The sequence below is a fragment of the Salmo salar genome, unplaced genomic scaffold (genome assembly GCF_905237065.1).
Source record: "Salmo salar unplaced genomic scaffold, Ssal_v3.1, whole genome shotgun sequence".
Classification (NCBI taxonomy): domain Eukaryota; kingdom Metazoa; phylum Chordata; class Actinopteri; order Salmoniformes; family Salmonidae; genus Salmo; species Salmo salar.
The window spans coordinates 1-14417 of record NW_025548182.1 but is presented as its reverse complement, the minus strand read 5'-3'; the positions used below and the strand labels follow the sequence as shown (position 1 = coordinate 14417).

Here is a 14417-nt window from a genome sequence, read left to right as displayed (position 1 = left end):
AGTGATCTGTGAGCTGCTCTGACAGCTGGTGCTTAAAGCTAGTGAGGGAGATAAGTGTTTCCAGTTTCAGAGATTTTTGCAGTTCATTCCAGTCATTGGCAGCAGAGAACTGAAAGGAAAGGCGACCAAAGGAGGAATTGGCTTTGGGGGTGACCAGTGAGATATACCTGCTGGAGCGTGTGCTACGAGTGGGTGCTGCTATGGTGACCAGCGAGCTGAGATAAGGCGGGGCTTTACCTAGCAGAGACTTGTAGATAACCTGTAGCCAGTGGGTTTGGCGACGAGTATAAAGTGAGGGCCAGCCAACGAGAGCATATAGGTCGCAATGGTGGTAGTGTATGGGGCTTTGGTGACAAAACGGATGGCACTGTGATAGACTGCATCCAGTTTGTTGAGTAGAGTGTTGGAGGCTATTTTATAGATGACATCGCCGAAGTCGAGGATCAGTAGGATGGTCAGTTTTACGGGGGTATGTTTGGCAGCATGAGTGAAGGATGCTTTGTTGCGAAATAGGAAGCCAATTCTAGATTTAACTTTGGATTGGAGATGTTTGATGTGAGTCTGGAAGGAGAGTTTACAGTCTAACCAGACACCTAGGTATTTGTAGTTGTCCACATATTCTAAGTCAGAACCGTCCAGAGTAGGTGATGCTGGACAGGCGGGCAGGTGCAGGCAGCGATCGGTTGAAGAGCATGCACTTAGTTTTACTTGTAATTAGGAGCAGTTGGAGGCCACGGAAGGAGAGTTGTATGTCATTGAAGCTCGTCTGGAGGGTTGTTAACAGTGTCCAAAGAAGGGCCAGAAGTATACAGAATGGTGTCGTCTGCGTAGAGGTGGATCAGAGACTCACCAGCAGCAAGAGCGACATCATTGATGTATACAGAGAAGAGAGTCGGCCCAAGAATTGAACCCTGTGGCACCCCCATAGAGACTGCCAGAGGTCCGGACAACAGGCCCTCCGATTTGACACACTGAACTCTATCAGAGAAGTAGTTGGTGAACCAGGCGAGGCAATCATTTGAGAAACCAAGGCTGTTGAGTCTGCCAATAAGAATGTGATGATTGACAGAGTCGAAAGCCTTGGCCAGGTCGATGAATACAGCTGCACAGTAATGTCTCTTATCGATGGCGGTTATGATATTGTTAAGGACCTTGAGAGTGGCTGAGGTGCACCCATGACAGGCTCTGAAACCAGATTGCATAGCGGAGAAGGTACGGTGTGATTCAAAATGGTCGGTATAATATACTATGCGTCTGATCTATCATGTCTTTAATATCTCAATGTTCAAACTGTCGAATCCAACAGTCCCTCGTCTTGAACAATAGCATCCTAATGTTCAATTCATATCAACTTGGAAATTACTAATATATGTATAAACAATAATAATAAAACATGAATAATAAAAAACTAACAAATGATTATAAAACAAGAATTAAACAAACAAACAAATGAACAAACAATGAACAAACAGTCACAGCGAGGTATACAAATTCAGAGACTTATGGCCTCTGAATTATGATCACACAACAAAATGCCATTCCAGCTGAATCTGCCGTCTCCTTCAATGGCAGATGGAGCAGCTTTTAGTCTCTCCACTTTCCCCTTCTGGTTCCTAAGAGAGTGATAGCACAAGACTTGGAAAGCAACAAAAAGACATAAAACATAACAGTATTAACCTCCATAAATACCTCCAGTATTTATGCTGCAGTAGTTTATGTGTCGGGGGGCTAGGGTCAGTCTGTTACATCTGGAGTATTTCTCTTGTCTTATCCGGTGTCCTGTGTGTATTTAAATATGCTCTCTCTAATTCTCTCTTTCTCTCTTTCTGTCTTTCTCTCGGAGGACCTGAGCCCTAGGACCATGCCTCAGGACTACCTGGTATGATGACTCCTTGCTGTCCCCAGTCCACCTGGCCGTGCTGCTGCTCCAGTTTCAACTGTTCTGCCTGCGGCTATGGAACCCTGACCTGTTCACCGGACGTGCTTGTTGCACCCTCGACAACTACTATGATTATTATTATTTGACCATGCTGGTCATTTATGAACATTTTAACATTTTAACATTTTGACCATGTTCTGTTTTAATATCCACCCTGCACAGCCAGAAGAGGACTGGCCACCCCTCATAGCCTGGTTCCTCTCTAGGTTTCTTCCTAGGTTTTTGGCCTTTCTAGGGAGTTTTTCCTAGGGAGTTTTTCCTAGCCACCGTGCTTCTTTCACATGCTTTGCTTGCTGTTTGGGGTTTTAGGCTGGGTTTCTGTACAGCACTTTGAGAATATCAGCTGATGTACGAAGGGCTATATAAAAATAAATTTGATTTGATTGATTTGATTTAACAATGTGATAAGCTATGCATAATTATATATGCATGAAAACCAAAGTCTGAAACCATGATAATTCCCACTCTCTCTTCACCAGACTCTATGTCTCCAGGATACTTTCTGAGACCATGATAATTCCCACTCTCTCTTCACCAGACTCTATGTCTCCAGGATACTTTCTGAGACCATGATAATTCCCACTCTCTCTTCACCAGACTCTATGCCTCCAGGATACTTTCTGAGACCATGATAATTCCCACTCTCTCTTCACCAGACTCTATGCCTCCAGGATACTTTCTGAGACCATGATAATTCCCACTCTCTCTTCACCAGACTCTATGCCTCCAGGATACTTTCTGAGACCATGATAATTCCCACTCTCTCTTCACCAGACTCTATGTCTCCAGGATACTTTCTGAGACCATGATAATTCCCACTCTCTCTTCACCAGACTCTATGCCTCCAGGATACTTTCTGAGACCATGATAATTCCCACTCTCTCTTCACCAGACTCTATGTCTCCAGGATACTTTCTGAGACCATGATAATTCCCACTCTCTCTTCACCAGACTCTATGCCTCCAGGATACTTTCTGAGACCATGATAATTCCCACTCTCTCTTCACCAGACTCTATGCCTCCAGGATACTTTCTGAGACCATGATAATTCCCACTCTCTCTTCACCAGACTCTATGTCTCCAGGATACTTTCCTGCTGGGTTCCACAGAAATGAAAGCTCTAAAAAGCTTCCTCATGCTTTCACCCAGTCTTCCTCTTTAGGCCCCAGGTTCCCAGAGGTGTTCCCAAGTCATGTCACTTTCACTTTGTTCCCCATCTCCTCCATTTCACCTGATAGGTACATCACCTTATATGCAAGTGCGTATCCCTAATCCTTGTTACATCCTCTTGAGGTAACTCAGCACTGTATCTGCTTTCACATCAATGCCTTCAACATTTTGTTCACAGTACAATTACCCCTCTATCCTCTATCATATGATGCATTAACCAATAAAGCTGCTAAACCCCAAACCAACTATGATGTTTATAGTAGTTCCCAGACCCAACACATCTGTATGTCTTACAGTGGACTCTAGTCTCTCTCTCGCTCTGCTTCCTCTGTCATGGTGTCTTCACTCACGCATTATGCAGTTGTACTTCACTTCACGTGAGAACTATGCTCCCCCCCAAGGAGAGACATGACGATCTTAACCTCTCTAGGGTAGGTGGGACGAAATCGTCCCACCTACATAACAGCCAGTGGAATCCCGTGGCGCGTTATTCAAATACCTTAGAAATGCTATTACTTCAATTTCTCAAACATATGACTATTTTACACCATTTTAAAGACAAGACTCTCGTTAATCTAACCACACTGTCCGATTTCAAAAAGGCTTTACAACGAAAGCAAAACATTAGATTATGTCAGCAGAGTACCCAGCCAGAAATAATCAGACACCCATTTTTCAAGCTAGCATATAATGTCACATAAACCCAAACCACAGCTAAATGCAGCACTAACCTTTGATGATCTTCATCAGATGACAACCCTAGGACATTATGTTATACAATACATGCATATTTTGTTCAATCAAGTTCATATTTATATCAAAAACCAGATTTTACATTAGCATGTGACGTTCAGAACTAGCATACCCCCCGCAAACGTCCGGTGAATTTACTAAATTACTCACGATAAACGTTCACAAAAAACATAACAATAATTTTAAGAATTATAGATACAGAACTCCTCTATGCACTCGCTATGTCCAATTTTAAAATAGCTGTTCGGTGAAAGCACATTTTGCAATATTCTGAGTAGATAGCCCGGCATCACAGGGCTAGCTATTTAGACACCCAGCAAGTTTAGCACTCACCAAAGTCAGATTTACTATAAGAAAAATGTTATTACCTTTGCTGTTCTTCGTCAGAATGCACTCCCAGGACTTCTACTTCAATAACAAATGTTGGTTTGGTCCCAAATAATCCATTGTTATATCCAAATAGCGGTGTTTTGTTCGTGCGTTCAAGACACTACCTGAAAGGGTAAATAAGGGTGACGAGCATGGCGCATTTCGTGACCAAAAAATTCTAAATATTCCATTACCGTACTTCGAAGCATGTCAACCGCTGTTTAAAATCAATTTTTATGGCATTTTTCTCGTAAAAAGCGATAATATTCCGACCGGGAATCTGCGTTTAGGTAAACAGACGAAAGAAAATAAAGCATGGGGTCGACTCGGGCACGTGCCTAAGCCCATAGTACTCTGATCGGCCACTTGCCAAACGCAATAATGTGTTTCAGCCAGAGGCTGCCTCGATATCATTCCGCTTTTTCCCGGGCTCTGAGAGCCTATGGGAGCCGTAGGAAGTGTCACGTTATAGCAAAGATCCTCAGTCTTCAATAAAAAGAGCCAAGATGAACAACAACTTGTCAGACAGGCCACTTCCTGCATGGAATCTTCTCAGGTTTTGGCCTGCCATATGAGTTCTGTTATACTCACAGACACCATTCAAACAGTTTTAGAAACTTTAGGGTGTTTTCTATCCAAAGCCAATAATTATATGCATATTCTAGTTACTGGGCAGGAGTAGTAACCAGATTAAATCGGGTACGTTTTTTATCCGGCCGTGTCAATACTGCCCCCTAGCCCTAACAGGATATGCAGCCTGAACATAGTACCACTGTATATGTACCCCAAAAACCAGGACCTAAGGAAACTGCTTTTTTTCTTCTTTCAAAAACGTGATTAAAAACCAACTGGTTAAATCAAAAATAAACCAATTCGAAAAATGAATCCACTTAGAATTACATCTCTTTATAACTCCCTACAGAAATAATAATAATCTCCTAAAGTAATGGTTTGGATAAAGAATGGTGTTTCTCATGAATTATATAATGAAACCCCCCGTCTATTTAATTCATAATGAAGTTGATCATTCTTCATTAGGAATTTTTTATATTCAGGGCTTTCGTCACCATTAAAATGTTGCCTCTCCCTTTCTTTTCCCTGTCCTTTGGAAATCATTTAAATACCTCTTCAAAACATTTCATCCTCCTGCTGGTTCTCCATAACCAGCATCCCACATAAAACATGTAAAGTTCATTTTAGGTTAGGTAACCCCAATGCTAATTCCTCGTGACCCCTCCACCCTTTCTAGAATCCCATTCCAGAATAAGACCACATCCATGTAAATGTATTTAAAAATAAAACCACATAAAATGTCTAATGATTTAGACAAACCCTAAGGCCTTCTGCATTTGCAATAAGTGTTTGGTTATATAATTTAAATGTGTTACCTTTAGAATCCATTCCCCTGGCATTTCACCTAGAATCTTCAACCCAAAATACATTTTCCTGTTGGAAATTTAGCCAATTTCACATCGTAGGTATTCCGCAATATTTAATTCCTGGCCTTTACTAAACAGTTAGGTAAAACGTGATCTCATACGTCTTCCATCACATAGAAACTGTAATCTCTATGAACCACCTATCGATCGAACAGAGACTAGACACCGCTAGGTGAAACTTCCATTCTTACTCATCTCAAAACGATTAGTTGTTGCTCTTTTGAAAAAGATGCAAACTCTTGTATAGCTGCATTACCTTTTAATGCACTAGGTTCCAGTATCACCTTACACTCATTCTTCCAATGGCCGATAGTCCCACATCTAAAACAGGGAGCGATCTCCTTACGCTTTGATATTCTCTATGGCTCTACTAACCCCTCGCACGTCTGCGAGGCGAGCAGAGTCATATCTGGCTTTATCATGATGTATTTTCTGATGATAGAATGCTGACATCAAAACGCTGGTATATTGAGCTTCTTATTCTGGTTTTATGTGATTGTTCCAATTCATAATTGCCTCCCTGAATTCTTTATTTGATTTTATTTATCCTGTTAACAGGGTAATGTTGCCCTACATTTATCCAGTTTGCTCTTTCATATTCGAGCCGAATTGGTGGAATTCTTTTAGCGCCTCCATGGCTTTATTAAATTCTGCTATCTCTATATTACAGGGAGAAACGGGTCCGTTTGTCGCCATATTAATAGTTATTATTCCCTAAACACCCCGACGGTGTTCAGGGTATTTTAGATTTCTTCACTCCCGTCTATAATACACACCTTTTATTAACTATTTTCCAAGGTAGGGATACCCACTTTCCCAGATAATAATTCATTAGTCACTGCACTTAATACCTCATATTAAAGCCTACACTATACTGTCTGCAACTGTATTACTGAATACTACAGATGACTTAATGTCTTATTCCAGTACAGCACCTCAAATATCACTGTGCGTTTTTCCCATTCACAGATATCATTATTATTTCTTCTTTGCATAGGGGTTGCTAGCCCCTAGGATTTATACTGGGGTTTTACAGATTTTATTGCTTGTTCTTCATTATTCCTTATATTCTATTTTATTGTTAGTTAATAGTCTTATTTCTAGTTTAGCTATTAATAGTTTCTGCACTATTTCCTATCTTTACTGTGCTATTCACTTGTTCAAAACGAATCACTCTCTCACTCGCTGTGATTTTACACTCCTGTTCTTCTCTTCCATTTACCTCGGGGTCCGTTAAGCTTAACCACGCTCTGCTTTATCTCACTGTCTACTCACTTTACTGAATACTTCTAGCAGCTGTCGCTATTGACCCTACTGCTTCGCTTCTATTTATGTGTCTACGGCCGTTCTTTCTTTCAACAGTACTGGATTACTTCAAACGCATACTATAGCTACGTTTCTGTATTTTATACTTTTCTATCTCACACCATTGTATACTTTATACTTCTCACTTAACATTTGTTAATATTCCTATGTTATGTAAGGATAATTATTTAAACATACTATTTTGTCAATTTCTTATCTTTACACATTTCCCATATGGTTTTCTTTCCTCTTTCCTAGTGAGGACTAGATGCGCCCCTCCCGCCAGCACTGGAAGGTTGCGCAATCCCCCACTCCGGACTGGCAACACACACACATACACACACACTATGTATTTTCTAAGCCTATACACTTCCTCCATACAGGGAGACTTTACTCATTCAGGATTTTATTCACATTCATTCAGGCTTTTATTCACATTCACTCACACATACTCCGTTTTACCTAACACAACCTGCAGTTTCTAGCCTAACCTGATACACTTCCTCAAACACAGGGAGACATTCTTATACAGGATTTTATTGTATGATGGGAGCTTGCAAAATCGTGTCAAAGTCCCAGCACAAGCATACACTTTTCATGCTTTCCTAAGCAACCTATTAATTCAGGCCTTTCCCAGATTCACTTCCTCAACACACAGCCCCCAATACACATAGCCCACACAGATACCTACAAATAACTATTTTAACTCCCCAAAGCTTTAGAATGCATGCAGTTATTGAATTCAAAAGCTCCCAGTATCACTTGGTTTGTTTCATTTGGAGAGACCTTGGTTACCTACCTCTGAAAACAGGTTCCTACAGCGGACCACACAACAACTATTACATGCAAAAACTCAGTTTACCGTCTTAACAAGTGGCTACTTGTGTTTTCTGCAGTCCGTCCAGGAAGCCCATTCACAGCTGCAGATTTTCAGTCTCTGGTCCCTTGCCCCTCCTGGCAAGCTCACCATTTTGTTGTGGAATATCTGGAGTCAAATATTTGCACAGATACCAGAACTTGTGAATTCAATTCAGACTTTATTACAAACGTCACAGAGCCGAGCCCTTCCATGGAAAATACTAAATTCTCATATTACAGAGTCCTGCCTTTATAGTATTCTGTTTTTGCATAAGGTATAGAGTCCCCTCCCTCTATATGAAAATATTTTTGGGGGGGACAGAAAATGTAATCCAAAGTGTGCTTACAACATAACCACTGATATGGTATTTAGTGATACTGATTTAATACAATATTGTTGAAGTAATATATACTATGTGTGACACAAAGCAACAAAACTCTTTCTATATAGTAAAACAAGCAACATAATACTTATATTTCTCTGTGTGTCTGTTTAGTTATCAAATCAAAATAGTTGGAATGAAGTATTGGAGTCAGGAGTTGAATGGACAACTGCTACTCCTATAGTCCTCATGGTTCCTCCTGCTCCTCTGGTGGTGTAACAGAGACATCTGGTGGTCAGAGAAGGTTACTGCATGTCTATTTAATTACTCACCGATCAGTCATATGGACATCTGCATTCAGACTGATGCTCCATCACTTCCTCTAATCTTCTCAAACTGCTGTCCTGGAGTAGTAGTAGTAGCAGTAGTAGTAGCAGTAGTAGTAGTAGCAGTAGTAGTAGCAGTAGCAGTAGTAGTAGTAGTAGTAGTAACAGTAACAGTAGTAGCAGTAGTAGTGGCAGCAGCAGTAGTAGTGGCAGCAGTAGTCAGTAGGTAGTAGTAGTTAGTTAGGGTGACCATATTTTAGTTTTCAAAAAAGAGAACATGTCCGGGAAAAAGAGGACGTATGGGCACCCTAAGTAACAGCATCGTCTGTTTTACCTGCTCTCACAAAATAGTCAGTTAATTTACCTGACGAACTCTCTCCTTTAGCTGAAATGTTGAGTTTTGCGGAGCTTATGTGGGCTTCTAGATCGCTAGCACCTTTATTTGACACTGACACGTACGTGCCAGCTTTGCAGGTCATGCATTCTGCTTCACACGGATCCCGACCAAGACGAAAACACGGGAATTTTCTCTGTAAATCGTCTGTGAATTTACATTTGCGTTAGAGCATTTTTACACTGTTCTGGAGCCATGTGCCACTGTTGACAAGCAAGCTGCTGCTCTGTCTCTTGGCTGTTGCCATGGTGAGGGTAATGATTGAGATGCAGTTTGACCAATGTTTGCGTAGGTCTACATGACCCACCAATGGTGGCGTGTGAGAAGGCGGGACCTAAAGAGAAAGGTCAAAACAATGCAAAACCCCCAAACTCACACAATGAATGGCGACTGTAGAAAGCAAAAGCCGAATCCCGGACATTTTGGCCGATTTAGAAATCCCGGCCGGACGTATTTTTTATGTCCAAAAAGATGTCCGGGAAAAAGAGGACATATGGTCACCCTAAGTTAGTAGTATTAGTAGTGTAATACCCTTGTTTGAACTAGGTATTGAGTTTATTCTTGTTAAAACCAAGTAGTGAGTTTATAATTAATTGGTATTATATTTAAAAAGTGATTGAATTGCTCCTAAATTGTAATGTTGTTAATGCATTTCTTTTTGATGAAATATTGATTTAATGTATAAGTGAATAGTTTGGTTTACTTTTAAATGTAAGTTTTGACCAATAGGGTCGCTCGTTAAGCTGTGGCCAATGGGAGAGTTGACCTGCTTAACGGCAGGCTTGAGGGGAAAAGAGAGGGAGAGAGACGTTGGGAGAACGGATGGATTTTTACATTACGACCGTTGGTGAAGAAAAATGATGAAAGAAGACGACAAAACTAGAACAAAACCCATACCTACTAAAACATGAAGGGAAATACCCATTTTATTTTATAAGAGTTGTTATAATTTTGTTAAGACTTACTAAAGACTGAAGCTACCGTCTCATCGTGGAGGTATTTGCTAGCCTTGAGGTTAGCCTAGCATCGTGTGACACCGAGAGAGAATCGCTTGGGAAAGCTGAACGAGTTCATGTTGCCATGGGGATATCGGTTACTGCTAACGCTTCGAACACACTGACTGCGTTGTTGCGTTTCGATACACCAGAAGTACATTCATTTCCAATGGAACGCTGCGTTTGCCTTGCAGCATTGCGTTGCAGAGGCAGTTGCAGTGCGTTCTGTGTGGTCGAACGTATGCGTCAAATTGTATGCGTAGACTTGACAGAAAGTAGCAAAATGTGAATGTTGAATTTTTGTTGCACACATATCCAGTAAAAAAAAGTGGGATTACATAAAAACAGTTTGACTGGAGAATTTCTTTACATTTTTTATTGATTTATTTGGCAAGTATATTATTTATTCGATGACATCCACAAATGAATTGTGAGAGCCTATAATATAATTTCCCTCCAAAATGCAGCTTTGGAGCGAAATGCATAATAAATAGTCAAGGTGGCAGAGTCGGCTCTTTCAACAATGAGACCAACGTTGAGGAAGGTGGTCTTGATCGCGCTGTTGGGCCGGGACCAGCCCCGCCGAAAGCGCAGAACTGTGTGGGTCCAGAGATGGTTAAAGTCCCGAAAGCAGGCAGGGGAGTTCCACCGTCTCATTCAAGAGCTTCGACTGTTTGGAGAGGAATTCCGAAGATACTTTCGTCAGGACCGAAGCCAGTTGATCACCTGCTCCAGATGGTTGGAGCCAGGATCACCCGGATGGATACCAACTACCGGGAGTCCATCAGCCCAGTTGAACGCCTGGCGATTTGTCTCCGGTAAGCTACATTCTAGTACATTTTTAAAGCCTTTGATACCATAATTGATTGATATTTGATACATTGTTTTTATGTGCAACCTAGCTAGCTAAAGGGCTTTCTACTTAATAGTCCCTATTTGACATCAGATGTACTTTTACAGAATGTTCATTAGGACTATAACTTTTCCCAAAGTTGGTTTATAATCATTTTTTAATGATGCAATGTTACCAAATGAAAAGAAAATTGGGGTGCCTTCTGCTCTGATGAAGGTAGGCTAGTCTTCTCCAGGACCCCTTGTTGTTTAAGACAGTTACAGTCATTCATTACGTTCTTATTGGACTCACATACACTCTTAGAGAAAAAGGTTCCAAGAGTGTCCTTCTGCTTTCCCCATAGGATAACCATTTTTGGTTCCAGGTAGAACCCTTTGGGGAAAATGTTATACATGGAACCCAATAGGGTTCTACTTGGAAACAAAAAGGGATCTCCTGTGGGGAAAGCCAGAGAACCATTTGAAGTAGATAGTACCATTCTTTCTAAGAGTAGAGTTGGCCTGGTCTATAGTTTAATGATATAGTCATAGACTGAATTGTACTGTTTCAAGGCATTGTTAATGATGGTTGATGAGTATTACAATATAATTTGTAGAGCATAATAAACAGTAATGAGGTAGATATATGAGTAGATAGAATATGTGGGTGGAATTCAAGTTACACACAATATTGATCATTATTTTGAATTATATTTCAGATTCTTGGCGACAGGGGACTCCTACAGGACCATAGGATTCAGCTTCCGAGATGGACGGTCCACGGTGGCAGGCATTGTCCCCTCTGTGGCACAAGCCATTTGGGACTGTCTGGTTGGTGAATACATGCCTGTCCCCAAGGAGGAAGACTGGAGGGCCATCGCTGCCGAGTTCCTGGAGAGGTGGAATTTCCCCAACTGTCTTGGCTCCATTGACGGGAAACATGTAGTAATTCAGGCTCCACCGTGCTCAGGTTCGCAATTCTACAACTACAAGGATCCATATTCAGTTGTACTCTTGGCTGTTGTAGATGCCATCTACTGTTTCCGTGTTGTCGATGTTGGTGCTTACGGCAAGGGAAGTGATGGCGGGACCCTCCGGGACTCTGCCTTCGGCCAGACACTTCAGGATGGCACCCTGAAGATTCCACCACCTGCATCACTCCCTGGGGCTGAAGACCTGGGACCTGTTCCCCACGTCTTCGTCGGCGATGAGGGCTTCCCTTTAAGACCCAACCTCATGAGGCCCTACGCTGGACGCCAGCTGCCATTGCCAAAGCCTGTAAGGATCTTTAACAAACGACTGTCCAGGGCAAGGTTAGTTGTTGAATGCGCCTTTGGGATTCTGGCAGCCCGGTGGAGAATGTATCGGAGAGTGCTTGGTCTCAGCCCCTCAAATGTCGATGCCTGCGTGAAGGCCACGTGTTCTCCACAACTACCTGCGGAGGTCATTCCAGGAGCCGCTCCGGATGGAGATGGGCACGCCAAATGGTCACCTACCTGATGTCACCAGGGCAGGTGCCAACAACGCCCCAGACAGGCACTCCAGGTGAGGGAGAAGCTGACCACCTACTTCTCATCGCCAGCAGGTGAAGTTCCATGGCAGTATGCCATGGAGTGAAACAGCTCTTTGAAGAGCCCAATAACACAAAGGTTATTTTAAGAACCATCCACCGTTGTCCAAATATAATTTTTTCCCCAGATTACTTTATGTATCATTGTCTCTCTTCATTTGGAAGCTATATTTAAGTGACATTTGGGAGTAAAGACCACACCTTAAAACCCCTTCCCTCTCTCATTAACGTCAGTATTATACACACCTGGCATGGTACATCAGGTGAGCAGGAGCACTAATTAAGGTTATAGGACATACAGTTAGTATGATAACTATGGGAAAGGGTAACCTAGGGTCCATACAAATAGTACAGTTTACCACCATGTTCACTGGCCTGACAAAATACAGGTGGGAAAAGAATGAATTAGGAAGAGAATGTGTTTTTACTTTCATCTTGTCTTAGATCTGCGAAGGTGTAGGGAAGAAATAAGCAGATTAAGTCTAAATGAGATATTAATAAACAACTGAAACAACTGACTATGAAAACATTATTTAATAAGTATTCAAGTACAGGGAAGAACATGACAGGTATGTGTGTTGTAAAAAATGTTTAAAAAAAAATACAACTATTGAAAGAGGTGTGTGTGCGTGTAAACATTTAAAAAAGAGCATCTGTGAATTCTTCGGTGTATGAGTTTCAATTCTGTCAATTCATAAATCTATGTAACACTAATAATGAATGCTATCCCAAGACTATAAACTAATGACTATGAATTGACTGAATTTAAATTGAACGGACGTGTGTGAAAAGAAAGGTACAATGAGGGAGGTCAAAAACAACAACCAGACAACTCCTCTCCTCTTCCTGTCCTTCCTGTGAGCTGGCTCTCCTCTTCCTGTCCTTCCTGTGAGCTGGCTCTCCTCTTCCTGTCCTTCCTGTGAGCTGGCTCTCCTCTTCCTGTCCTTCCTGTGAGCTGGCTCTCCTCTTCCTGTCCTTCCTGTGAGCTGGCTCTCCTCTTCCTGTCCTTCCTGTGAGCTGGCTCTCCTCTTCCTGTCCTTCCTGTGAGCTGGCTCTCCTCTTCCTGTCCTTCCTGTGAGCTGGCTCTCCTCTTCCTGTCCTTCCTGTGAGCTGGTCGGCTAAATGGACTCTGGAAGGGAAGAGAAAAACAACACATACAAGCTTAACATAAAAGAAAACCATAAAAGGTGAGATTTATGTTAACTAAATACAGCTTGTATAGTGTAGTTAGAGGCATAAATATTGGAACAGTGCAGTAAAGTTGGTAATACTTGCTGTTTACTCATGGAATTTGTATTTCAGAGATAAAGATGAATATGACAGGAAAATATTTAGACAGTAAACTGTTGTTTTGGGATATTTTCTAACCTAGAAACAACAGCTGTACATTTGCCTCATATTAATACTTTGATCTGAAATACCAATTAGCCTACATGAGTATACTGTAAAGAATTACCTACTTCACTGTCGCAACACTTATGACACTACATGTGATGTGGAGAAGGAAAAAAACGTACCATTGAACTCCGGCTTGGAAAAGCAGCTGATACATTTTAACTTTGACTGCTGCTTTTCTTTGCTGAGGCAGCCTCTTCAGGGTTGGCACCAGGCTCATGGCAAAGAGGGTCTCTTCATCCTCCTTCCTGTGAGCATCAGGTTGGGCTGCATCCCTCTCCACGGCTTGGAGGAGCCTCTGCTAAAATTAGTTGAGTGTCTGGGGTCTGGTACCTCCGATGACGCCTGGTGTGATAATGTTCCTCTTCGTTTCTCTCTCTGTTTGTCTCCACGGCCACATCCTGTTCAACGAGGTCCACAGTGGTCACTTCTGTGAGGGTCATAATAATCTCAGGTGATCCTAGATCCAGAGGTGCTTTCTCCATTTCATCATCTTCCATGGCTGCACCGGTGGTGGTCATACTTGTGGATGATGTAGATGTTGTAGAGGGTCTTGCTGCACCACCGGTGGAGGCGATGGTCGCACTTGTAGGTGACATTGAGGGTCTTGACGCACCGGTGGCGACAACACTTGTGGATGATGTAGTAGAGGGTCTGGCTGTAAAATTGCCACTCGTTGCCCTAGGCACAATAAATGGATCCAGAAAAGAAAGAATGTGGCAGAAGCACCAAGGCTGCTGGCCTGAAGCT

General features: G+C 42.0%; 1 protein-coding gene across 1 annotated transcript; it reads left to right on the top strand.

Annotated features, from left to right (window-relative positions):
* Positions 1 to 9632: 9632 nt before the first annotated feature.
* On the top strand, positions 9633 to 12790 carry LOC123732759 (protein ALP1-like). Its single transcript, XM_045712012.1, has 2 exons — positions 9633 to 10689; positions 11422 to 12790. Exons 1-2 carry the CDS (start codon positions 10484 to 10486, stop codon positions 12200 to 12202), a joined length of 987 nt encoding a protein of 328 aa, XP_045567968.1. The 5' UTR covers positions 9633 to 10483; the 3' UTR covers positions 12203 to 12790.
* Positions 12791 to 14417: the final 1627 nt, after the last annotated feature.

Coding starts and splice junctions, on each gene's coding strand:
- LOC123732759 (XM_045712012.1), top strand. CDS start 10,484: ATGGTTAAAGTCCCGAAAGCAGGCAGGGGAGTTCCACCGTCTCATTCA. Junction 10,690..11,421: donor CGCCTGGCGATTTGTCTCCG/GTAAGCTACATT, acceptor ATTATATTTCAG/ATTCTTGGCGACAGGGGACT.